The 24,338-nt window shown below is 46.3% G+C and overlaps 1 protein-coding gene across 3 annotated transcripts in view; it reads right to left on the reverse strand.

The window, feature by feature from the left end:
• The window catches only part of ccdc186 (coiled-coil domain-containing protein 186), a 161,884-nt gene that overhangs the window by 56,202 nt on the left and 81,344 nt on the right, over positions 1–24,338 (reverse strand). For all 3 annotated transcript variants that reach the window (XM_072479440.1, XM_072479442.1, XM_072479439.1), the window contains exons 7-9: positions 10,728–10,832; positions 5,813–5,911; positions 1,313–1,399 (exon numbers count right to left, since the gene is read on the reverse strand). In XM_072479440.1, coding sequence (XP_072335541.1) covers positions 1,313–1,399; positions 5,813–5,911; positions 10,728–10,832 — 291 coding nt within the window. The remainder of the gene's footprint in view (positions 1–1,312; positions 1,400–5,812; positions 5,912–10,727; positions 10,833–24,338) is intronic.

Genomic DNA, 24,338 nt, shown 5'->3' on the forward strand with positions numbered 1-24,338 from the left:
GTCGAGTTCCTGCAGTGCTTTGTTGGAGTGAATGTTGAAGATGGTGGATGGGTTGCCAATCAAGCAAGCTGCTTTGTCCTGATGGCGTGAAGCTGGAGTGTTGTTGGACGTTGGAGTTGTATTCATGCAGGCAAGGGGAAGAGTATTCCATCACACTCCGGATTTGTGCCTTGTAGACTGTGGAGGCTTTGGGGAGTCAAGTGGCGAGTTACTCTCTGCAGAATTCCTCGTCTCTGACCTGCTCTTGTAGCCACCCAGTGTTTACATGGTTACTCCAGTTCAGTTTCTTATCAATGGGAACCCCAAGATGTTAATATTGGGGATTCAGCAATGTTAATGCCATTGAATGTCAAGGAGCGATGGTTAGATTCTCTCTTGTTGGAGATGGGCTTTCCCTGGCACATGTGTGGCATGCATGTAGCTTCCCACTCAACAGCCTAAATCTGAATGCTGTCCAGGCCTAACTGCAAATGGACACTGACTGCTTCAGAATCTGAAGAGTCGTGAATTATGCTGAACATATCAAACATGTAGTGCCTAGGACACTACCCTCAGAAGGGGCTGGTTTAGCACAGGGCTAAATCGCTGGCTTAAAGCAGACCAATGCAGGCCAGTTTCGGAATGTGGCGATGAGGGGCTTTTCACAGTAACTTCATTTGAAGCCTACTTGTGACAATAAACTATTTTCATTTCATTTCATTTTTTCAACATCCCCACTTCTGACTTTATGATGGAGGTGAGACCACTGATAAATAAAGTTGAAGATGTTAGTGCCTAGGACTACCCTCAGAAACTCCTGCAATGATACCCTGGGACTGTGATGATTGACCTCCAACAAACTCAGCATCTTTGCTTTCCCATTGACTTATCGGGCTCCTTGATGAATCAAGGACAGTCACTCCCACCTTATCTCTGGAGTTCGGCTCTTTAGTTCATGTCTGAACTAAGGCTGTAGGTGGAGGTAAATTATCAGCCATGATCTTACTGAATGGCAGTACAGGCTTGAGGGAACATATTACATCTGCTCCTATTTCTTTTGTCCATAAAACAGTAATTTCTTGCTTTCTTACTTTGTGACATAGTAACCTGCACTTATCATTACTAATGATGTACAGAAGACAAAGACTAGACAAGAAAATGGAAGAGAAACATTCTGGGATATGTATTTATTATTTATTCGAGTATTTCAATATAAAAAGACCAACTCGTAGAATGGGCAGTGAAGAAAGTTTCTCAAAGTTATTTTAGAAAATATTTCAACATAATTTACAGTACAATTCCAAAATATAAACACAGGAATAATAGTATTCACCTTTGTTCGTAATGTATGCAACTCATCCATTCCTTCCTTGAATGTTTTCTTTAGGTCATCAAGTTCTTTTATTTTGGCATGGCGAATCTGTTTTTTGTTGGAAAAATAAATTGCTTTGGAATCTAGTAAAAAAACTTTAAATTATCTCAATGAAAACAGGAGATTAATTAATCAGCAACCTGTACCCTTCCCCCTTCCACTTCTTTTCCACCGCCTTTCATTAAATCCAAGGGGATTCCACCTCCCCACTCAACTCTGACATTATTGCTATCGGTCCTTACCAAGTTATAGAAACCACTGTAAACTGAAAGTATACACTATAGACCAAATCTACATTCAGCCATATGGTTTTCTGTATGGTTCTTCCATCAATGATCTGGTTAGTTTTGTTAATTAAAGTAACTATTCCAAAACACGTCATACTTGACCAAAACAACATCGATAATTTTCCAAAAATTTTCACAGGGTCAGGCCCCATGTACTTATAAAACAAGCTGCCAACACATTTCCTCCCCATCCAAGCTATGCACATTGCTTTCACCTCAAAATTGAAGTATTTGCAACATTGTTGATAAATCATCCTCAGATCGATCTGTAATGGACTGGCTTCAACCACCCACATTTTACCTGCTCTTTCATGACCACCTACAATCATCCAACCTTATTCGTTCTTCCATAAATATTTCCACTCTACATACATTGGACGGGATCCTCCGTTAGCCGATGCCAAAATTGTGAAACGCGATTGGTCGGAGAATAGGTTTCAAAGCTAAAATCGCGCGGGCACTGATTTGACACCAATCGCAATTCTCTGTCACCTCGACATCAATGCTGTCTGGAACGCACATACAGTAAACACCATTTGCATATCATTAGCGGGCCTGATGGTTCCCGATGGTTCACTTGTGCTTTTAAAAATTGTCAAACCGGTGTCATGGCTGCTGAAGGAGAGAAAGGAAGTATGGAAAGTGTCCAACATCGTCACAGTGTGCTGACAGTTGTGCCACTGGCTGGGGTGCTTCTGCCAGGGCCGGGGTGGATGGGCACGGAACACCATTGCTGCAGCCGGCAAGGCAGCCATGCAGCTGCGCACGCCGCTAACAGTCCACTGTGAACTTGGGGGCATGGGTCATATCGGTCCCCTCCTCCCAGGCCACCCCCCTAGGTGCCCTCTGGCTCCAGCAGCTGTGTTATGGGCATGCTCCAGCACAACTAGTGCCATCTTGTTGGCTCGAATAGGTGTATGTGGGGATTGTAATGTGTATGTGCAGCTGCAGCTTGTCAGCCTCCCGAGTGTCAATCATGGACCTGGCGAATCCTGCACCGTTTTTCATTGGAATCGATTGTGTTCCACGTGGTGCCGGTGCTAGCCCCTCCACCATGCCCCTGAGTTCACAGTGGATGGCGTCGTGAAAGACCACGAATTCTGCGTTGACATCAACACTTAAGTGTCAGAAACGGCGAATCATGCCCTATTATGTTTTGTATCGATCAGACAACTCCTAATCCCCCCTCATTGTAAATGTGGAACTTTATCTTTTTGTTCTTCAATGACAGAATAAGAATGTGTTTTTCTTCCAATTAGTCACTCATATGGTATCTTACTTTTAACAGTTGGCATCCATCATCGAAGGGCCCAGTTTCTAATCTACTAATACTCTTAGATTTGTGATCTCTGTGGAAATTAACTGATCATCTGCCTGCTTTTAAACCAGCATATTGGTTGAACATATTGGGGCCTCACAGAACCATGAAAAAAAAATCTATTTCATGGATCTACCTCTAAAAGGTTGCTTTTAAATTTAGTAAAGTAAAATTAGAGCTCATGAGATTGGCGATAATATATTGGCATGGATGAGCATTGGCTAAAGGACAGAAAACAAAAGAGTAGGATAAATGGGCCATTCTCAGGTCAGCAGGCTGTGACTGGCACAGGGAACAGTGTTTGGTCCCAGCTAATGATTTGGATGTGTGGACCAAATGCAATGTCTCCAAGTTTAATGATGGCACAAACGTGGTGGAAACGACTTGTGTGGAGGATGCAAAGACTCTTTAAGGAGATTTAAACAGAATAAGTGAGGGAGCAAGAACCATGGCAGATGGCATTTAAGTGGAAAAATGTGAAGTTAGCCACTTTGGTAGGAAAACAGAAATGCAGAGAATTTCTTAAATGGGGAGAGATTCGAAGATGTTGGGCTGGATTCCTCCAAAACGGGGCTATGTCCAAAGTCGGCGTAAAAAGGTTGGCGTTGCATTCCCCAGTTTCCTGTAAAAACTAAAAGGCTATTCACTTATCTGCAGGGGGCTAGCAGGGACCCGGGGAGCTTCACGCAGCTGTGGCTGCGGATATGGGCCCCCGCACTTCTGGTTCCGAGCATGCGCATGGCGGCGGCCTCCAACGCCATGGCGGATTTGGACCAACACAAACAATCTAGGCCCCTCCCCCCGATCCACCGTGCACCGCTGCATCGGACCGGCCCGATCGCTGCCCCGGCCACCCATCCCTGGAATCCCTGGTTCGATTCCGGCTTGGGTCACTGTCTGTGCGGAGTCTGCACATCCTCCCCGTGTGTGCGTGGATTTCCTCCGGGTGCCGCGGTTTCCTCCCACAAGTCCTGAAAGGTGTGCTTGTTAGGTGAATTGGACATTCTGAATTCTCCCTCAGTGTACCCAAACAGACGCCAGAGTGTGACAACTAGGGGATTTTCACAGTAACTTCAATGCAGTGTTAATGTGTTAATGTAAACCTACTTGTGACACTGTTAAAGATTATTATTATTATTAGACGCGATCAGCAGAATCCCTAAATTGGAGCAGCATAATGTACTGGCGGTGGGACAGTGGGGCCAGGCCGGATTACTGTGTTTTCCCCAGGTGGTGGGGTAATTGAGCCAGGCCGGATTACTGTGTTTCCCAGGCGGTGGGATTGTGGAGTCAGGCTGGATTACTGTGTTTCCCCAGGCGGTGGGGTAATGGAGCCAGGCCGGATTACTGTGTTTCCCCAGGCGGTGGGGTAATGGAGCCAGGCTGGATTACTGTGTTTCCCCAGGCGGTGGGGTAATGGAGTCCGGCCGGATTACTGTGTTTCCTCAGGCGGTGGGGCAATGGAGCCAGGCTGGATTACTGTGTTTCCCCAGGCGGTGGGACAGTGGAGCCAGGCTGGATTACTGTGTTTCCCCAGGCGGTGGGGTAATGGAGTCCGGCCGGATTACTGTGTTTCCTCAGGCGGTGGGGTAATGGAGCCAGGCTGGATTACTGTGTTTCCCCAGGCGGTGAGGTAATGGAGTCAGGCCGGATTACTGTGTTTCCCCAGGCAGTGGGGCAATGGAGCCAGGCTGGATTACTGTGTTTCCCCAGGCAGTGGGACAGTGGAGTCAGGCCGGATTACTGTGTTTCTCCAGGCGGTGGGACAATGGAGCCAGGCTGGATTACTGTGTTTCCCAGGGCGGTGGGGTAATGGAGTCAGGCCGGATTACTGTGTTTCACCAGGAGGTGGGGCAATGGAGTCAGGCCGGATTACTGTGTTTCCCCAGGCGGTGGGATAATGGAGTCAGGCCGGATTACTGTGTTTCCCCAGGCGGTGGGACAATGGAGCCAGGCTGGATTACTGTGTTTCCCCAGGCGGTGGGATAATGGAGTCAGGCCGGATTACTCCCACAGTCCAAAGATGTGCAGGTTAGGTGGATTGGCCATGATAAATTGCCCTTAGTGTCCAAAATTGCCCTTAGTGTTGGATGGGATTACTGGGTTATGGGGATAGGGTGGAGGTTTTGACCTTGGGTACGGTGCTCTTTCCAAGAGCCGGTGCAGACTCGATGGGCCGAATGGCCTCCTTCTGCACTGTAAATTCTATGATTCAATGATAAGGCCCCCACCAGGGCGGCCACGGACTCAAGAGTCTGCAGCCGCCCTGCAAAAGTCCTGATCGGCCATACTACATTAGTTCCATGCCGTCGGAGGAAATATTGAGGATTGAGGAGACTGTGTCTGTGACTATTCTCTAGAGTTTAGAAGAATGAGAGGTGACCTCATTGAACTGCACAGAATTCTCACAGGATTTGACAGGGTAGATGCAGGAAGGATGCTTCCCCTGGCTGGGGGTGGGAGTCTGGAGCCAGGCGACAGTCTCAGAATAAATGGTAGGCCATTTAGGGCCAAGATGAGAAAGAATCTCTTCAGTCATTGAGGTGAATCTTTGGAAATTCTCTGTACCAGAGGGCTGTGGAGGTTCAATCATCGAGTACGTTCAAAGTAGAGGTTGATAGATTTCTAGATACCAATGACATGAAGGGATACCGCGATAGTATGAGAAGATGGCATTGAGGTAGATGTTCATGGTTTAGTTAAAGGGTGGAGCTGGCTCGAGGGGCAGAATGGCCTGCTCCTAAATTTCCCATGTTATATTAGAACACAATTTTCCATTTGGTACACTCACATGTAATCTTATAAATAAAGGTTTGCATCAATTCCTCTAAATATTTTGCTGAAAGCACACCTTACCTCCATTTGATCTGATTTTTCCTGCAAGTGTTTTTCTAGTTCCCCTTTAGTCTCACGCAGTTTGGCATCTAACTCATTGGATCTAATTTCTTCAGACTCCTGTGAAGAGAGACAAAGTTTAGCAAATGGCAAAAGCATAACTCATTAAGCAAATTAATAATACTCAAAATATAAGTGGAAAATTTAACCACATGCTTCCTTCGGGCTCAAGTGATGCCAGGAGCCTGTGTTTCCATTGAGGTTATCATAGAATTTACAGTGCAGAAGTCCTGATCGGCCATACTACATTAGTTCCATGCCGTCGGAGGAAATATTGAGGATTGAGGAGACTGTGTCTGTGACTATTCTCTAGAGTTTAGAAGAATGAGAGGTGACCTCATTGAACTGCACAGAATTCTCACAGGATTTGACAGGGTAGATGCAGGAAGGATGCTTCCCCTGGCTGGGGGTGGGAGTCTGGAGCCAGGCGGTTATGCATGATGCAATGGTAACGAGCAGATATAGAGCAGAGAAACCCATCAATACAATGTACTGTGGATTCCACAATTACACCGTCACTTTGTTTTGCTATTGGGTATGGTAGAATAATGGTGACATAAAAACAAATCCCACAATGTCATGGGAAATTTAAGCTCAGCCAATTAATCAAATCGGGAATTAAAATGCCAATATCAGTAATGGTGATCATGAAACTACTGGATAATCATAAACACCAGTCTAGTTCATTCATGTATTTTAAAGGAAGAATCTGCCATCCTCATATGTCTGGCCAATATGTGACTCCAGATCCACAAAGCAGTGCAATTGACTCTTGCTAGGCTATCAGAAGACTAGACAAGTCTCAAAGAATGAAGCTGGATGGACCAGGCAACATTGACTTAGACACTGTGACAACCATGGCAAGTCATCCCTGCAAAAAGACGCTTCAATAGATTGTGGGTATTTATACAAAAAACAGAATCATAGCTTTCCGTCAACATTCTCAAATTCTTTACTGCCAACTCAGAGTACGTTCTGTCCCATTGGCAAGACAGACCCAAATAAGGCGACGATCCGGTGGTATACAGTTGGAAGTGGCCCTGGATGTCCTCAAGAAGTCTCATGGCATCATGTACAGCATGGACAAGGAAATCTCTGTTGATTACCTCTTACTGGTCTCCCTCAGCTGATGGATCAGCGCCCAATTACCTAGGAGCACTGACAATGCCAAGGGCACAGAACATATTCTGGAGGGGGGGAATTTAATGCCCATCATTACCAGTGGCTTGAGTGCCTGTTTTATCAATAGCAGTCCTGAGTCCTGAAGGACATATCTGGCAGATTAGTCCTGTAGTAGGTACGGGACAACCAAAACGAGGGGGGAAAAATCTGCTTCACTTTTTCCTCACCAAGTATTTGCATCTGCCAAAGGTAGCATCTGCCTATGGCAGGATTGGGAGGAATGAATGTGGCACTGCCACCTGGAGACAAAGTTCCAACTTCACACGGAGGATATTTTATATCATGTTTCAGAAACTACCACCGTGGTAAATGCAAGATCTACCACATCTAGAAGCTCAAAACCAGCATCAGCAGCAGCATTGATTTCCACAATGTGCAACCTCATAGAACAAGCATATCTCTCTCCACCCTGGTTTAATGAGAAGTGCAGAAGAACATTTCAGGAACAGCATTAAGTATACCTAAAATTGAGGTGCCAAACTGACGGAACTACAACATAGGGCTATAAACACGGCAACCACCAGAAGCAGTGTGCAATAGGGAGAGGAAGATCCTCATGAATATCTCCATTCTCAATTACGCCAGCACATCAATGCAAAAGACAAGGCTGGAGCATCTGCAATGTCTTCAGCCAGAAGTACTGGATGGATAATCCAGCTTGGCCTCCTCCTAAGGGACCCAGCATCAAAGAGTCTAATCTTTGGCCAATTTGATTCACTCCACACAATATCAAGAAACGGATGAAGGCACTGGACACAGCAACGGCTATGATCCGTGACAAAATGCTAAAGTTGCAATTCGGAACTTACCTCCGCTCTAACAGTGTTGTAATTCACATACAACACTGACATCTACAGACAAAGTGTAAAATTGCTCAGCTACTGTCCACAAAACAGGACAAATCCAATCTGGCCAATTCCTCTCCATCTACTCTCAATCAGCAGCACAGTGATGAAAAGTGTCAATGACAGTACTATCATGTGGCACTTGCTCATCAATAACCTGTTCATCAACGCTCCATTAGGCTTCTCTTAAAGCTTTGGTTGAAACATCGATGATTAAGGTAAATGTCAGCGGCTGGATTCTCCAACCCACCTCGCCAGATTTCTGGTTCAGCACGCCAGCGGGATGCTCCATTTTGCCGGCCGGTCAATGGGGTTTCCCATTGTGGGGCAACCCCACGTCATCGGGGAACCCCTGGCTGCCAGCAAAACGGAGCACCCCGCCAGCGGAGAATCCAGCCCCAGATGTCAGTGACTGCCTCTGACATCAAGGAAGCTTTTATTTGAATGTGGCATCAGGGGTCCGAGTAAAATTGAAATCAATGGGAATCAGGGGGAATGTTTTCCAATGTTGGAGTCATATCTTGCACAAAGGAACATGGTTATGGTCATTGCAGACCAGTCCTCTCAGTCCCGGCACATTGTGCGGCTCCTCAAGGTCATGCTCTCGGCCCAATCACCTTCAGCTGCTTCATCAATTACCTTCCTTCCATCATAGGGATGAAGTGGGGTTGCTTGCTGATTAGTGCAGTGTTCAGTACCATCTGCAATTCCTCAGATACTAAAAACATTCTGTGCCTGCATGTAAGATCTGGTGTTAAGACGATGTTACTGGTCGCTAGCCAGTGCCATGGAATGACCATCTTCAAGAGAGTCCAAACATCTCTCATGCAGTGTCATAACCTCACAAATCCCCCAACATCTACATCCTGGGGATCACCATTGACCAGAAACTTAACTGAGCAGTTATTTCAATACTGTGGCAACAGGAACAGGTCAGAAATTGGGAATTTTACAGCAAGTACGAGATCCTGCTTCCAACAAGTCTTTTCATCGTCTACAAAGCACAATCAGTAGTGTGATGTAACATGCCCCACTTGCCCCCCCCCCCCCCCGGATAATGCGATTGCAGTGCATACCATCCACTAGTATCTCCAAACTCGGGACCTCCATTTCAGGCAGCAGGCTCACAACTCGCAAGTTCTCCTCCAAGGTACAACATCCAAGTCACACAATCCTGACTACATATCCTTATTTTCTCATTGTTGCCAGGTCAAAACCCTGGAAATTCCTATGCAACAGCCCTGCGGGTATAGCTGCGCAGCTTGCAACGGTTCAAGAAGGCAGTTCACCTTTACCTTGAAGGACAATTAGGAATGGGCAATAAATGCTAGCAGGCCATAACCTATGTACAAATAAAAAGTAATACTAACATTGTAACAATGGAAAAAGTGGCAGCATTACTGTATCCAAAGAAACAAGACATTAATTAACAAAACAAAAAAAGTAAATTTGCCACAGTCCCAGATGAACATAGGCTGCTTTCCTCTTTGAGGGGGAGAGCTGACTGGTGGTGATTTAACCTGAGGATCACCACACCTCAGGCGAGAGGCAAGGTCGAGAAGGCAGGTCTTGGCTGTTTAAAATATGACAACAGGTGGTCATTGAAAAACATGCAGTCAGGAATATATCCAGTTCAACTCTTCAGTGGAATCATTGCCATTTCTGTCCCTTACCAAACCATCTTGTCTAATTACCCCCACTATCCTGACTGGCAAGAACACTGAGCATCTGAACAGCACTTTCAAGTAACCAATCGTTTACTTGTTGCCGGATCAAAATTTGCCCTAGGTAATTATCTATCACTATATCTATCCTACTTTATTTCAAAGGGAATGGAGTATAAAAATAAGCAAGTCCAGCTGAAACTATACAAGGCACTAGATAGTCTACACCTGGAATACGGTTTTAGTGCCCTTGTCTGAAGAAAGATATACTCGCCTTGGAGGTAGGCCAGAGAAGGTTAACTAGGTTGACCCCAGGTATGGAGGGATTTTCTTATGAGAAGAGGTTGAGTAGATTGGCCTGCACTCATTGCAGTTTAGCAGAATGAAAGGCAACCTTATTGAGACATATAGGATCCTCAAAGAGCTTGACAGGGTAGATGCTGAGAGGGTTTTTCTTCTTGTGCGAGTGTCTTGGACCAGAGGGCATAATCTCAGGGTAAGGGGTCACACATTTAAGACAGATATGAAGAGGAATTTCTTCCCTCAGATGGTAGTGAGTCTGTGAATTTTTTGTAACCGCAGAGGGCTGTAGAGGCTGGGCCGTTAAGTATGTTCAAGGCTGAGATTGACAGATTTTTAATCAGTAAGGGAATCAAGGGTTTTGGGGTTAAGGTGGGAAAGTGGAGTTGAGGATTATACCCGATCAGCCAGGATTGCATTGAATGGTGGAGCAGACCCGCTGGGCTGAATGACGTACGTCTTATGGTCTTAAAGTTGCCTTATCGAAGCCTCACCACACCCACTTATACGTGCCATTGGTCTGGAGCATGTCTCAACATGCCAAGCACAGTTTCTGAAAAACACAGAACCCAACTGACAAATTCTGCTCATCAAAACAACTGCTCCAAATTTAACAGACCCACAATTTTTTAATGTTTAATGTGCAAAAATGCAATAAAAACTGCATTGGCAGATGGAACACGCAAGCATTTTCATTCCCTTTATGTAAACCAGTCACCACATAATGTATGCCAACCATCCTCCAATATATATTAGAGACAATACTTTCCCTGTTAAAAAAAATGCTTCTCTAGGTACAGGGAGTGGTTTAACAGAGGGCAAAAGGGAAGAAAGCTGAATGGAAATTACAAACAAAAATATTACTTCCACCAAACTCAAACCAACCTGGTAGGTTTTGATGATGTCTTGGCAGTTTCTCCGGATTTGTTCAGTCTCTTCTTTAGCCTGTGTTAATTTGACAGTGGTTTCTTTCAATTTTTCTCTGGTTTCCTTTAGCAAAGCAAAAAAATAATTCAGTTAAATTTTACTTACGTAAAATGGCTGGATTATACCTGTACATGTGCTAATTATTCAGCAACACTAATAACTAGACTTTGTACTTTAAATACTTCAGAGATTCTATTACAGTACACTCAATAGTCATAAAATGTTATATATGTAGATTTTTAGTGTTTCATTTGTTCGCATATTTTTAGCTGCAAAACTTTACATGAGAAAGAAACTGTGTTACCTTCCTCGACTCCTCTATCAAAAAACATCTGACACTCCAAAAGTATTCTGGAGACGAAGGATAACCCCCAGCATTTTTTTACCAATACCAGCAGTCTACTTAAACGCATCCAATCAAACTCAGCCTCCTCCAGGGGAGAGGTAATCTCAATCAGGGCTCACAGGGAGAAGAGGGAGAGGATGGAGAGGGAGAGATTGGTGGGGGAGATACTGAGGGTGGATAGGAGATGCGCGGATTCCCCTGAAGAGGGGCTGCTGGAGGAGCGCCGGAGCCTCCAAACGGAGTTTGATTTGCTGACTACAGGGAAAGCCGAGGCCCAGTGGAGGAAGGTGCAGGGTACGAGTATGGGGAGAAGGCAAGCCGGATGCTGGCGCATCAGCTACGGAGGAGGGAGGCGGTGAGGGAAATTGGAGGAATCAGGGATAGAGGGGGGAACACGGGGGTCCGGCCAAAATAAATGAGGTCTTCAGGGATTTCTACAGGAACCTGGACAAGTCAGAACCCCCAGAGGTGGGGTGGGAGGGGATGCGGCGGTTCCTGGACCAATTGGGGTTCCCAAGGGTGGAGAAGGGACAGGTTGAAGGTTTGGGGGCCCTGATCGGGATGGAGGAGCTGGTTAAGGGTTTGGGGAGTATGCAGGCGGGCAAGGCCCCGGGGCCGGATGGGTTCCCAATCAAATTCTATAGGACGTTTGTGGAACTGTTGGGTCCGTTGTTGGTGAGAACCTTCAACGAGGCGAAGGAGGAAGGGATTCTTCCCACGACGATGTCACGGACGCGGATCTCGCTTATCCTCAAGCGGGACAAGGACCCGCTGCAGTGTGGCTCGTATGGGCCGATTTTGCTCCTTAATGTGGATGCCAAGTTGTTGGCGAAGGTCCTGGCCACTAGGATTGAGGATTGTGACCGGGAGTGATACATGAGGATCAGACGGGGTTTGTGAAGGGCAGGCAGTTGAATGCAAACGTGCGGAGGCTCCTGAATGTGATCATGATGCCCTCGGAAGAGGGGGGGGGGGGGGGGGGGGGGGGGGGGGGGGAGTGGGAGTACCTGTGGGAAGTGCTGGGCAGGTTTGGTTCGGGGAGGGGTTCATAGGATGGGTAAAATTGTTATACCAGGCCCCGGTGGCAAGCGTATCGACGAATCGGCTGAGGTCAGAATACTTCGGGTTGTACCGTGGGACGAGACAGGGATGCCCCCTGTCCTCCCTGCTGTTTGCCCTGGCAATTGAGCCACTGGCTATGGCACTAAGGGAGTCTAGAAACTGGAGGGGGTTGGGCCGGGGAGGGGAGGAACATCGGGCCTCGTTATATGCAGATGACCTGCTTTTGTATATTGCAGATCCAGTGGAGGGGATGGCAGAGGTCATGCAGACCCTTAGGGAGTTTGGAGACTTCTCAGGATACAAGCTCAATGTTGGGAAGAGTGAGCTCTTTGCGGTGCATGCGAGGGGTCAGGAGAGGAGGCTGGAGGAGCTGCCGCTCAAGAGGGTGAAGAGGAGTTTCCGGTATTTGGGTATCCAGGTGGCCAGGAGTTGGGGGGTCCTGCACAAGCTCAACCTGGTGCGGTTGGTAGATCAGATTAAGGAGGACTTTAGGAGATGGGATGTGTTGCCACTCTCCCTGGCGGGTAGGGTGCAGTCCGTTAAGATGACGGTCCGCCCTAGGTTCTTGTTCGTGTTCCAGTGCCTGCCTATTCTCATCCCAAAGGCCTTTTTCAAGCAAGCAAGCAAGAGTATTATGGGGTTTGTATGTGCAAGTAAGACCCCGAGGGTTAAGAGACTGTTCTTGGAGTGTGTGGGGGGGGTGGCGCTGCCGAATCTGGGTAGCTACTCCTGGGCAGCTAATGTGGCAATGATTTGGAAATGGGTAATGGAGGGAGAGGGGGCGGCGTGGAAAAGACTGGAGGCGGTGTCATGTGTGGGTGCTAGCCTGGGGGCACTGGTGACAGCACCGTTGCCGCTACCTCAGACACGAGCCCGGTGGTGGTGGCGACACGGAGGATTTGGGGGCAGTGGAGATGGCATTGGGGCGGGGCCTTCGGTTTGGTCCCCGATACGGAACAACCATAGGTTTGCACCGGGCAGGATGGATGGCGGATTTCTAAATTGGCATCGGGCGGGAATTAAAAGGATGGGGGACCTATTCATTGACGGGACTTTTGCCAGTCTGAGGGCGCTGGAGGAGAAATTTGGGTTACCCACGGGAAATGCCTTCAGGTATATGCAGGTCAGGGCTTTTGTGAGGAGGCAGGTAGAGGAATTTCTGCTGCTGCCGGTCCGGAGGATATAGGACAGGGTGATTTTGGGTGTGTGGGCCGGAGAGGGTAAGGTCTCGGCGATTTACCAGGAGCTGCAGGAGGTGGAGGAAGCCTCAGTGGAGGAGCTGAAGGGCATGTGGGAGGAGGAGCTGGGTGAGGAGCTGGATGAGAGCCTATGGGTTGACGCCCTGGGCAGGGTTAATTCCTCCTCGTCTTGTGCCAGGCTCAGCCTGATCCAGTTTAACGTGGTGCACAGGGCGCATATAACAGGGGCGAGGATGTGTAAGTTTTTTGGGGTAGAGGACAGGTATGTGAGGTGTTCGGGGAGCCCAACAAATCACGCCCATATGTTCTGGGCGTGTCCGACGCTTGAGGGGTTTTGGAGGGGCTTCGCAAGGGCTATGTCCAGAGTCTTGGATACTCGGGTAAAACCAAGCTGGGGGACAGCAATATTTGGGGTGTCAGACGAGCCGGGAGTGCAGGAGCCGAAAGAGGCCGGAGTTTTGGCCTTTGCCTCTTTGGTAGCCCGGAGAAGGAGCTTACTAATGTGGGGCGAAGCCCCCCAAGTGTGGAGGCTTGGATCAATTACATGGTGGGGTTTCTCAGGTTGGAGAAGATAAAGTTTGCCTTGAGAGGGTCTGTGCAGGGGTTCTCCAGGCGGTGGCAACCGTTCCTTGACTTTCTCGCGGAACGTTAGGTGGAGGTCAATGGCAGCAGCAACCCGGGGGGGGGGGGGGGGGGGGTTCTTGTTTTGGTTTATGTAAGGGACGTTTGCCCCATTTATGTTCTTAGTTTGTTAGATAGTTTAATGGTTAGAGGATTAAGTTGCTTTGTTGTGTTGGCGTAATGCCCTTTGTATTTCTCTTTTGTATATTTTCTTTCCTTTCTGGAGTGTTTAGTAAAAATTTATTGGAAAAATTTTGAATAAACATTTTAAAAAAAACTCAGCCTCCTCCATCTCCCTTCCAACACGTGTAAAGGCATTGGAGGCAATTCTCAGCACGTGTTCGCCGTCAGAGAGAACAACAGAATGGTGTCGTGGGCAGAAAATCCGGAGAGAATAGCTTTTATCGATTTTCCATGTCCTTCGCCGGTGGCATCACAAGGTTCACGCCCACAAAGGGGAGCACCTTATTTTAATGGATTTCAACAAATGTTATCATTAGTCAGCCGCCCACCTCACACACTGAACATTCAAATCTCGCCGACGTGACGTGCAACAGGTTCTGAAGGATGGGATTCAGTCGAGGGGATCCCAAGGGCGCAACGTATCGGCACCCGGGGGGGGGGGGGGGGGTTTGTGCCATTAAACTGCTTTATTTCTCTAATCTGTCTCTTAAATATGTGGTCACCTCCCAAACCAGCTGCCATCTATCTTGCATGTTTGAACCTCTCAATGAATTTTCCGTTCAGCCACAACATCAAACATCTTAATCAAAGTCAAAATGACATTGTGTGTGACTGCGACCAAGGTGCATTATCCCTCCTCAAGCTCTCTACTGACCAACACAGTCAACCACGCCTCCTCTTCAGCTCTCTTTATTCATTTCCCTGCTCAGTGTGACTAAATTCTTGATTCCATTCTTAACCATCAGATCTTGACCAAAAGAATCCCGAGCAATGGCTTCTCTTACTGCTCATGCACCATTAATTAGAGCATCCTTCGCGGATATATTTATATATCCTGATCTTAATCACATCAATTTATGGTAAGATGTATGGGAAGGGTCTATAACTCACTGCCTGAAAGGGTCATACAGGCAAGAACTCTCATCACATTTTATTTCAATACGCACTTGAAATGCCACAATCCAGTAGGCCATGTATCAAGAGCAGGAAAGTTGGATTAGGCTAGATTACACATTTGCAGCTGATAGAAGACATGGGTGGCTAAATGGCCTTCTTCTGTGCCATAATCTTTTATGGCTCATATTTTGCCTTAAGCAAATCATTAACAAATATGGGATCAACTTCAACATGTGTACCAATGACACCCGACTCTACTTCTCCAGCAGCATTCTTGAACCCCATAACCTCTAGTTGAATTGCTTGTCCAACATTTTGTCTTAAATGAGTCACAATTTCCTCCAGTTAAGCACAGGAAAGACTGAAGCCAAAATCTTTGATCCCTACCTCAAAACCCCATACCTTTGTGAATGCTTACATTCCCATCCTGAGCTACTGCCTTCAGTTAAAAAGGACTGTTTTCAAACTTGGCATCCTGCAGGAAGTAAGCCAGGCTTCTGACCATATACCCTTACCATTATGAAAAATACCTATATCCATTTCTGGGGCGACATTCTCCGGTATCGGTGCGATGTCCGCCGACCGGCGCCAAAAACGGCGCAAATCAGTCGGGCATCGCGCCGCCCCAAAGGTGTGGAATCCTCTGCATCTTGGGGGGCCGAGCCCTAACCTTGAGGGGCTAGGCCCGCGGCGGACTGATTTCCGCCCCGCCAGCTGGCGGAAAAGGCCTTTGGTGCCCCGCCAGCTGGCGCGGAAATGACATTGCCGGGCGGCGCATGCGCGGGAGCGTTAGCGGCCGCTCACGGCATCCCCGCGCATGTGCAGTGGAGAGAGTCTCTTCCGCATCCGCCATGGTGGAGACCGTGGCGAAGGCGGAAGGAAAAGAGTGCCCACACGGCACAGGCCCGCCCGCGGATCGGTGAGCCCCGATCGCGGGCCAGGCCACCGTGGGGGCACCCCCCGGGGCCAGATCGCCCCACGCCCCAGGACCCCGGAGCCTGCCCGCGCTGCCTTGTCCCGCCGGTAAGGTAGGTGGTTTAATCCACGCCGGCGGGACAGGCATCCTAGCAGCGGGACTTCGGCCCATCCGGCTGGGGCGGGATTCACGCCAGCCCCCAGCGATTCTCTGACCCGGCGGGGGATCGGAGAATCTCGCCCCTGGAGTATTACTTCCGCCCCCATTCAGCAGTGATGTTTTCATCAACGCCACAAATGACTTTTCCAATGCTTTCCTAACCAGTGCCCCATCTTCTACCTTCCATAAATTACAAATCTTCCAAAACTGTTAGCAGTTTCCTTTCCTGCTCCAAGTCCCACTCACTATTCACTTGTCCTCACTGACTTGCATTGCTGGTTCCTGACAATTTTCATCCTTACATTTTAAACCACGTATCAATTTGTTCTTCCAAGACCCACAACCTCCTCCCTCTTGTTCAGAAATTCTCCATTCCTCTGACTCGGGTCTTTTGTACACACCTTTTCTTTCAACCAACCATTCATTGGTACACTTGCCTTCACCAGTCTAAGTCCCACCCTCTGGAATTCCCTTCCTAAGTTTCTCCCAGTTTCTTTCCTTTAAGACCCTTCTTCTCCAGAGTTCACACCATCTACATTTGCTTCAGCATTTATCTTGGCTGACACATCAGTGGACTGCCTGGTGAACATTAAAAAAAAAAATTTAGAGTACCCAATTAATTTTTTCCAATCAAGGGGCAATTTAGCTGGCCAATCCACCTACCCTACACATCTTTGGGTTGTGGGGGCGAAACCCACGCAAACACAGGGAGAATGTGCAAACTCCACACGGACAGTGACCCAGAGCCTGGGACCTCGGCGGCGTGAGGCAGCAATGCTAACCACTGCGGCACCGTGCTGCCCCGAACATTTTTTAAAAAAAACATTCAACGGTGCTACATAAATAAAAGTTGTTGATACAAAATCAATAATTCTTGCCCAATTGAGACGGTCACTGGAACATTATTGTCAGATTTAAAATCTACAATCTAAATGCAATACACACATGAGCGGGCTTCATTGTAGCCTATTTTCACAAACTTTAATGTACATTTTAATTTTTTAAAATTCTAACACTTAATGAAAGTCTTGTTTATATTTAAATTGTGTATCTAGCCTATCCATTTCTCATGCATCCAAACCTGCATCTTGCATTGTACCAACTGGGGAAGGGTGGAAGTGAAAAATTAAATTGCGCAATCGGACCCTTTCAAACTAGCTTGAAAGGCCCAGCATCAACTTTACTGGCAATCGTTAATAAGGTTTAATGACTATCAGAAATATATTTTAAATGTTCAATTGGTACAGCATGGAAAGGATTGGCATTCATAATTTGCCAAAAGTCAACTTCTTCAACATATTTATATTGTCCTCAATCAACCTCCATCAGCTTGAAAATATGAAGTTAGAAGCAGCGGTGTTCCATTATGAAATCAAGAAATCCTACCCCCTATTTGTGTTATCACTGAACATCATTGCTCATTTAGTCAGCAAATGACGTAAACGGAGGACAAGTACAATAATTTTAGAAAGAAACCAGGGCGGCACGGTGGCGCAGTGGTTAGCATTGCGGGTTCGATCCCGGCTCCGGTTCACTGTCCATGTGAAGTTTGAACATTCTTCCCGTGTTTGCGTGGGTCTCACCCTCACATCCCAAAGATGTGCAGGGTAGGTGAATTGGCCACGCTAAATTGCCCCTTAATTGGGAAAAAACGAATTGGGTACTCTAAATTTAAAAAAAACATCATGTACAGTTTGCACCCAGGTTCTACAATGCCATCTGGTGGTGGTAAGGAGATTGAATCAACTCAAGTCTCCAACGCTACTTTTCAAACTGCTGGCAGAGAGATGGCCTGGATTCAAGCTGAAATTGTAAATTTGGATTGCTAAACAGAGCCGATTCCCCAACCAATCAACACCCTTTTCTCATGCAGAATAAATTGTTGCCCCTTTTGAAATTTGGCATTTTGAATCTGTTCTGATGAGTGCAAGACAAAATGCTTTGCCAGCATGTCTCTTTTCAGCAACACTCAATCTTGGATTCTTCATATATTATTTTCAATATTCACAACCCATGACAGTGTCAAGATGTACATTTTAATAGTAGTTTTCCACTTTGGTGGTTATTTAAAGTACTTTAACTAATTACAAAGTGAAACAACTGTCAAGATATAATTCGAGATTTTCAGATCCTGAATGCAACAACAAATATAAAGATGCCTAAGCGACAAAGATTTGAGAAGCTCAAGTCCTGCAGTACTTTTAAAAATTGAAGCGACCTCAGTCAAGCTACTCGAAGTCACGCTTACGTCAACTCATTTAGCATCATTAACGACTTTAAAATGAAATATCATTTTAAATCACATCTAACACATGTTTAAATTTTGCACGGTGACTAGGTGTGTAGATGAGGGCAATACATGGGCTTCAGTCAGGCTTTGACAAGGTTCCATATGGGAGACTAATCAAGAAAATGGGATCAAGGGAAATTTCGCAAATTGGATCCAAAATTGGTGTCGTGGCAGGGCAGGAGATGATGATCGAAGGTTGTTTTATCACTGGAAGCCTGTGTCCAGTGCGTGCCTCAGGGATCGGCACTGGGTCCCTTGCTGTTTGTAGTGTACATTAATAATCGAGAAATGAAATTAGGAAGTATGATCAGTAAGTTTGGAGATGACACGAAAATTGGTGTTCTGGTAAATAGTGAGGAGGAAAGTCTATTAAAGGACGATATAGACGGACTGGTCAAATGAGCAGAACAACGGCAAATGGATTTAACTGCAAACTAAGAGGTGGTGCATTTGGGGGTAGGGGGAAACTAATAAACATGTATGGTAGGATGCTAGAAGGTGCAGCGCACCAGAGGGATGTTGGGGTGCATGTCAATAGATCCCTGAACGCAGCAGGCCAGGTAGAGAAGGTGATTAAGACGGCATATGGGATACGTGCCTTTAATAGCCACGGCATAGTTATAAGAGCAGGGAGGTTAAAATGAAGTTTTACAAAATGCTCATTAGGCCATACTGTGTGTAGTTCTGGTTGCCACACTATAGGATGGAAGTGATTGCGCTAGACAGAGTGCAGAAGAGATGCACCAGGATGTTGCCTGGGCTGGAGGATTTCAACTATGAAGAGAGGCTGGTTGGGGTGGGGTTATTTTCCTTAGAGTATGTTGAGGGGAGAACTGATTAAGGTGCACAAAATTATGATGGACACAGGTAGGGTGGTTCGGAAGCAACGCTTCCCTTTAGTAGAGGGGTCAATAACCACGGGGCATATATTTAATGTAAGAGGCAGAAGATTTACCAGGTATTGGAGGAAAAACCTTTTCAGCCAGAGGGTGATGGGAATCTGGAACTCACTGTTTGAAAGGGTGGGAGAGGTGGGTACCCTCACAACAATTAAGTGTTTAGATGAGCACTTGAACCGCCATAGTATCCAAAGCAATGGACTAAGTGCTCAAAAAAAGGATTAGAACAGATAGGTGTCTGATGGCTGGCACAGACATTATGAGCCAAAGGAACTTTCTGTAAAACTCTATGATTCTAATGTCAGTATATCAGTTTCAACATTACTGATTTCAATTTAATATCATTTTCCACAGCGTTTCTCTTCTGTAGCCTGTCTACTCACAGGACCTTTACCATAGTGCTTCCTTCTTCATCATCAGTGCCTCATCCCCTCCCTCTCAGCCTTGCTTACCCACCCAGCCCTCCCCAAACTTGCCCACTCCTCACTACCTTCAGGAGTCTGTGTGCCTGCACTCCACGTTGTCTCTGCTCTTCAGTGCTTCTTAGTATCCTACCATTTTATGTCTCCCATCTTGCATCCCATCACAGACATTCCCTTTTGCCCTCTCCACCCATTTCTCCACCCCCCCACAACCTGAAACGTTGGGGGGGCGCGATTCTCCGAACACCGCGGCGGAGAATCACCGCAACCGTGCCCCGACAACGGTGCACGATTCTCCAATGTGTGGAGAATCAGCGCCATTTGCGCCAGGCTAGAATCGGCCCGTATGGACCGAGCGGATCCGACAGAGTCCCACTGGCGCCGTTCACCCCTGGTCGCTGCCGACGGGAACTCTGTGTGAACGGTCGGGGGACGGCCTGAGAGGGGGGAGGGTGGGTCCTTCACCGGGGGTGGGGGCCTCCGATGGCGTCTGGCCCGCGATCGGGGCCCACCAATCGGCGGGCCGGCCTCTCTTCCCCCCCCCCCCGGGCCTACTTTCTGGCACGGCCGCCCCTGAACACCGACGCCATATTGAGTCGGAGCCGGCACGCTAAAGAAGACCCCCGCGCATGCGCGGGTTGACGTGGCGGAAAGGAGGCTGGAGCGGCATGGAGCCCCCTATGGGGGCCAGAACCTGTCGTACCCAGGCCCGGTTCGCGCCGTCGTGAACGCCATCGCGTTTCACGACGGCGCGAACACTTGGGCTCCATATTGGAGAATCGCCTCCATGAACTTTGTTTCTCTCCCCAAGACGCTGCTCAATGTAGTGAGTATTTCCAGTACTTTTTTGCTTTTAGTGTGTATTGCCTGATCTTGTTTACCCTCCTCAAATGCACTATTTTTAATTTCCCCAAATGAATCCACTTTTCAGCTCACTTGACCAGTCCATTGATATCTTCCTATTGTCTTCAGCTTTCTACATCTTAATCAATTTTTGTACCACAAGGGCATGATTACATCCAAATCATTGATATATAACACCACGGGAAAGAAACAAACCAATATTTAGCCCTGCAGAATTTTTGTGCTTTCCATTCTCAAAAACAATTAATAACGTAAACGTAAACTGGGAGGAGAATAGAAACAGGCTGCAAGGAAATATTATTACAACGATGGATCATAACCCAAAATGATGTCCGGACATATCGAAGCTAGTTTTCAAAAAGTGCCATATAAGCCAAATGTGGTCAAGGATAAAAATTCTGAGCCTGTGTCAGAGAGAGAGAGAGAGAGAGAATGAGAGAGGAAAGAGAGAGAGAGAAGGGAGAAGAGAGAGAGGAGAAGAGAGAGGGAGAGGGAGAGATAGATTACAGAAACCCAGCAAGAATCATATTCTATAAATTATGTCTCATGCCCTTTTTGTGGGTTTCCCCCTGCCAGGAATACACAGGGAATTGGAATTAAAAGCCAGTTGCAGACCTTATGTTCTTATGTTCTCAGTGTGTACTGGTGCCGCATTGTCAGAGTGCGTAACACAGAAACAAGGAAACATTGCAACATTCATCTCCGCCAAGGCACTTACAGGTGAAATGTCTTGCTCTCTCTCTGGTTGCAGAAAGCAAGTCAAATATGCAAAGCCACAGCTGAAAAGGAAGCAGGCAACGCCTCACAGCTAAACTGCAGAACTAGGAATTTTGAAACCAACAAATCAAATATAGTCAGCGCTACTAAAATCACAGGCCACAACATTTCACCATCTATTCCTCACGGACAAGTTACAAACTGATTTGTACATGTTCTTTTTTTAAACTGTTAATTTATGTGTTGTGTTTTATTATTTTTCTTGCACTTCAGTAACTAATAAACTCACTCTTTCTTTAACTTATGGCTTCTTTGAAAACATAAATACATCTGGACCAGGAATATGTATCCACAAGAGTAGGGATTCTTTTTTAATTAAACTTATGTGACCAACTGAGAGGGGTGAATAAAGACCGAGAGCCAATACCCCACTCCTCAACTAGGAGCATAATACTTTAGGGGTATCCCATCGCTAATGAGATTAGAAAAGCAGAGTATTTGGTGGCTGTATAAACTCAAACTTAGATGCTGAGCATTTGGGTGCACTTGTACAAGAAACAAAATGTTAGCATGCAGGTAAAGCAAGCAATTAAGACGACAAATGGAATGGGTTTTATTGCAAGGAGACTGAAGTACAAGAATAAGGAAGCCTTGCTCTAACTGTTTGGTGTTTTTGGTGACATTATACCTGGAGCACAGTTTTGGTCTCCATATCCAAGGAAGAATACACTTTGCCTGTCCAAATCCCCTTGAAGCCTCCTTGCATCCTTTCACAACTTACATAGTGCCCAAAAGATTAAGTGGGGTTACGGGGATAGGGTACAGGCGCAAGCTTAAGTAGGGTACTCTTTCCAAGTGCCGATGGACCGAATGGTCTCCTTCTGCATTGTAAATTCTATGATCTATGATCACCACCTAGTTTTGTGTCGTCAGCCAATTTGGAAACCACATCCAAATGACTTATCATCGTACAATGAAGGTTTACTAGATTGGATCCTTGGAGGAGAAGGTTGTCCCACAATAAGAGGCTGAGTAAAAACGGCTCATATTCTCTTCAGTTTAGAAGAATCAGCAGTGGTATTATTAAAACATACACGATTTTGAAAGGGTTTGACAGGATAGACACTTAAGCTTATTTCCCGACTGAGGAATCTAGAGCACGGGGACACAGCGTCAGTATGAGGGGGTCAATCATTTAGGGCTGAAATTAGGAGCATTTTCTTCGCTCAAAAGGGTTGTGAACAAAACTGTGCTTCAGGTATAATGTCACCAAAAACACCAAGGGTTGTGAATCCTTGGAATTCTCTAGCCCAGATGGCTTGGACTGCTCCACTGAATGTAGTCAAGGCTGGAATTAATATATTCTTTGATATCTCAAAAAGTCTCAGGAAATGGGGAACTTGAGGAAAAGTGGAGTTGAAGCAGATCATCAGCCTGATCAGAGGAAAAGGCTCGAGGGACCATGCGAACTACTCTCGATCTGATTACTTGTGTTCTTACTGTTGCTTCATGCCACAGCCAATTTTGGATTGAAATTGTACTTTTCCTTGGATTCCTTTACTGACCAGTCTGTCATGTAGAACCTTGCCAAAAGCCTTCCTAAAATCCAGGTCAACTACATCAAGTAACTACCCTCATCTGTCCTCTGTCATTTCCTCAAAAAAATTCAGTCAAGTTCGTCCCTTTAACAAATCTATGTTGATTCATCTTTAATTAATCTGTGTTGTTTTAAACCATGATTGAAATGGTCCCTCAGAATTTTTAACCAATAATTTACCCATGACAGCAGTTGGGTTGACAGACTTTATCAGTCAAACCCTTTCTCCCTTTTTAAACAATACAATGTCAGCAGACCTCCAGTACCATCTCTGACGCCAGATAGGATTGAAAAATGTTAGTTAGAGGCTCCACTATTTCCTCCCTTGCATTCCAGGCGGCTAAGAGAAGCATTTTATCCAGACCTAGTGATTTATCTACTTTTAAAGAAGCTAAACCCCTTAATATTGTCTCCCTCACAATGTTTATTCCATCCAAATTTCACACTGCTCCTCCTTATCTACAATGTCAGTGTGATCACCATCTTGAGAAGACAGATGCAACACATTCATTAAGAACCATACCCATGCCTTTTGCTCTTGAATAGATCCTACTCTTTCCTTAGAGAACAGCATCTGGGGTCAGTCAACTGGATGTTATAATGTAAGAGCTACAGGATCAGGGAGACGAGGTTTATGGTTCAAAAGCTTTTGCTGATTATTGACTCTACTTTTGTACTCAAACGCTGTAATCATTAAAAGGAGAATTTAAATGCATTATGCTGCCTTGAAATATTAGCATCTTTAATTTCCTTTACAGTTATATCATTACTGATTCTTACAGCATATGGGGTTGGGGCATTCAGTCCACCATGTCTGCTGCCTCTCTGAAAGAACAAATCTAATTAGTTTCACTCACCATTGTTTTCCCATAGGCAGCCAATTATTCTTTTTAAAGCATACATCCAACTTCCTTTTGAAAGATATTAATGAATTTGTTTCCACAAACCTTTCATTCACTTTAGATATTCCAAGAACTAAATTAAGATGGGTCACAATGATCTGATATTGTACAATGCCATTAAATTAGATAACCTGGACATAAATTCATCTCTAAAGCCTTTTGGATTTTGTTTTCAAGTCTGCAGCCGGAAGATAAAATAATGAAGACTTTTACAAGGTTGGAGATGTGTCCGAGTGGGTGCAATTTGATCATGGGCCGGATTCTCCGGTCTCCGACGCCAAAATCGCGTTCGGCAATCGGCCGGAGAATCAACATTTGGGCCGAAATGGAGGTCGGCACCGCTGTTGCGATGCTCCTCCCCCTCCAAAACGGCATACTCTAGGACTATGCCGCAAGCCACATGGACGGCCTCAGAACGTTACCTGATGCCCTCCCTCCCGATGCTGTGCTCCCGACCGGCTGGGTTCCCAACGGAGTGGGTCTCTCATGCTATTT

This window comes from Scyliorhinus torazame, chromosome 16 (genome assembly GCF_047496885.1).
Source record: "Scyliorhinus torazame isolate Kashiwa2021f chromosome 16, sScyTor2.1, whole genome shotgun sequence".
NCBI classification, from domain to species: domain Eukaryota; kingdom Metazoa; phylum Chordata; class Chondrichthyes; order Carcharhiniformes; family Scyliorhinidae; genus Scyliorhinus; species Scyliorhinus torazame.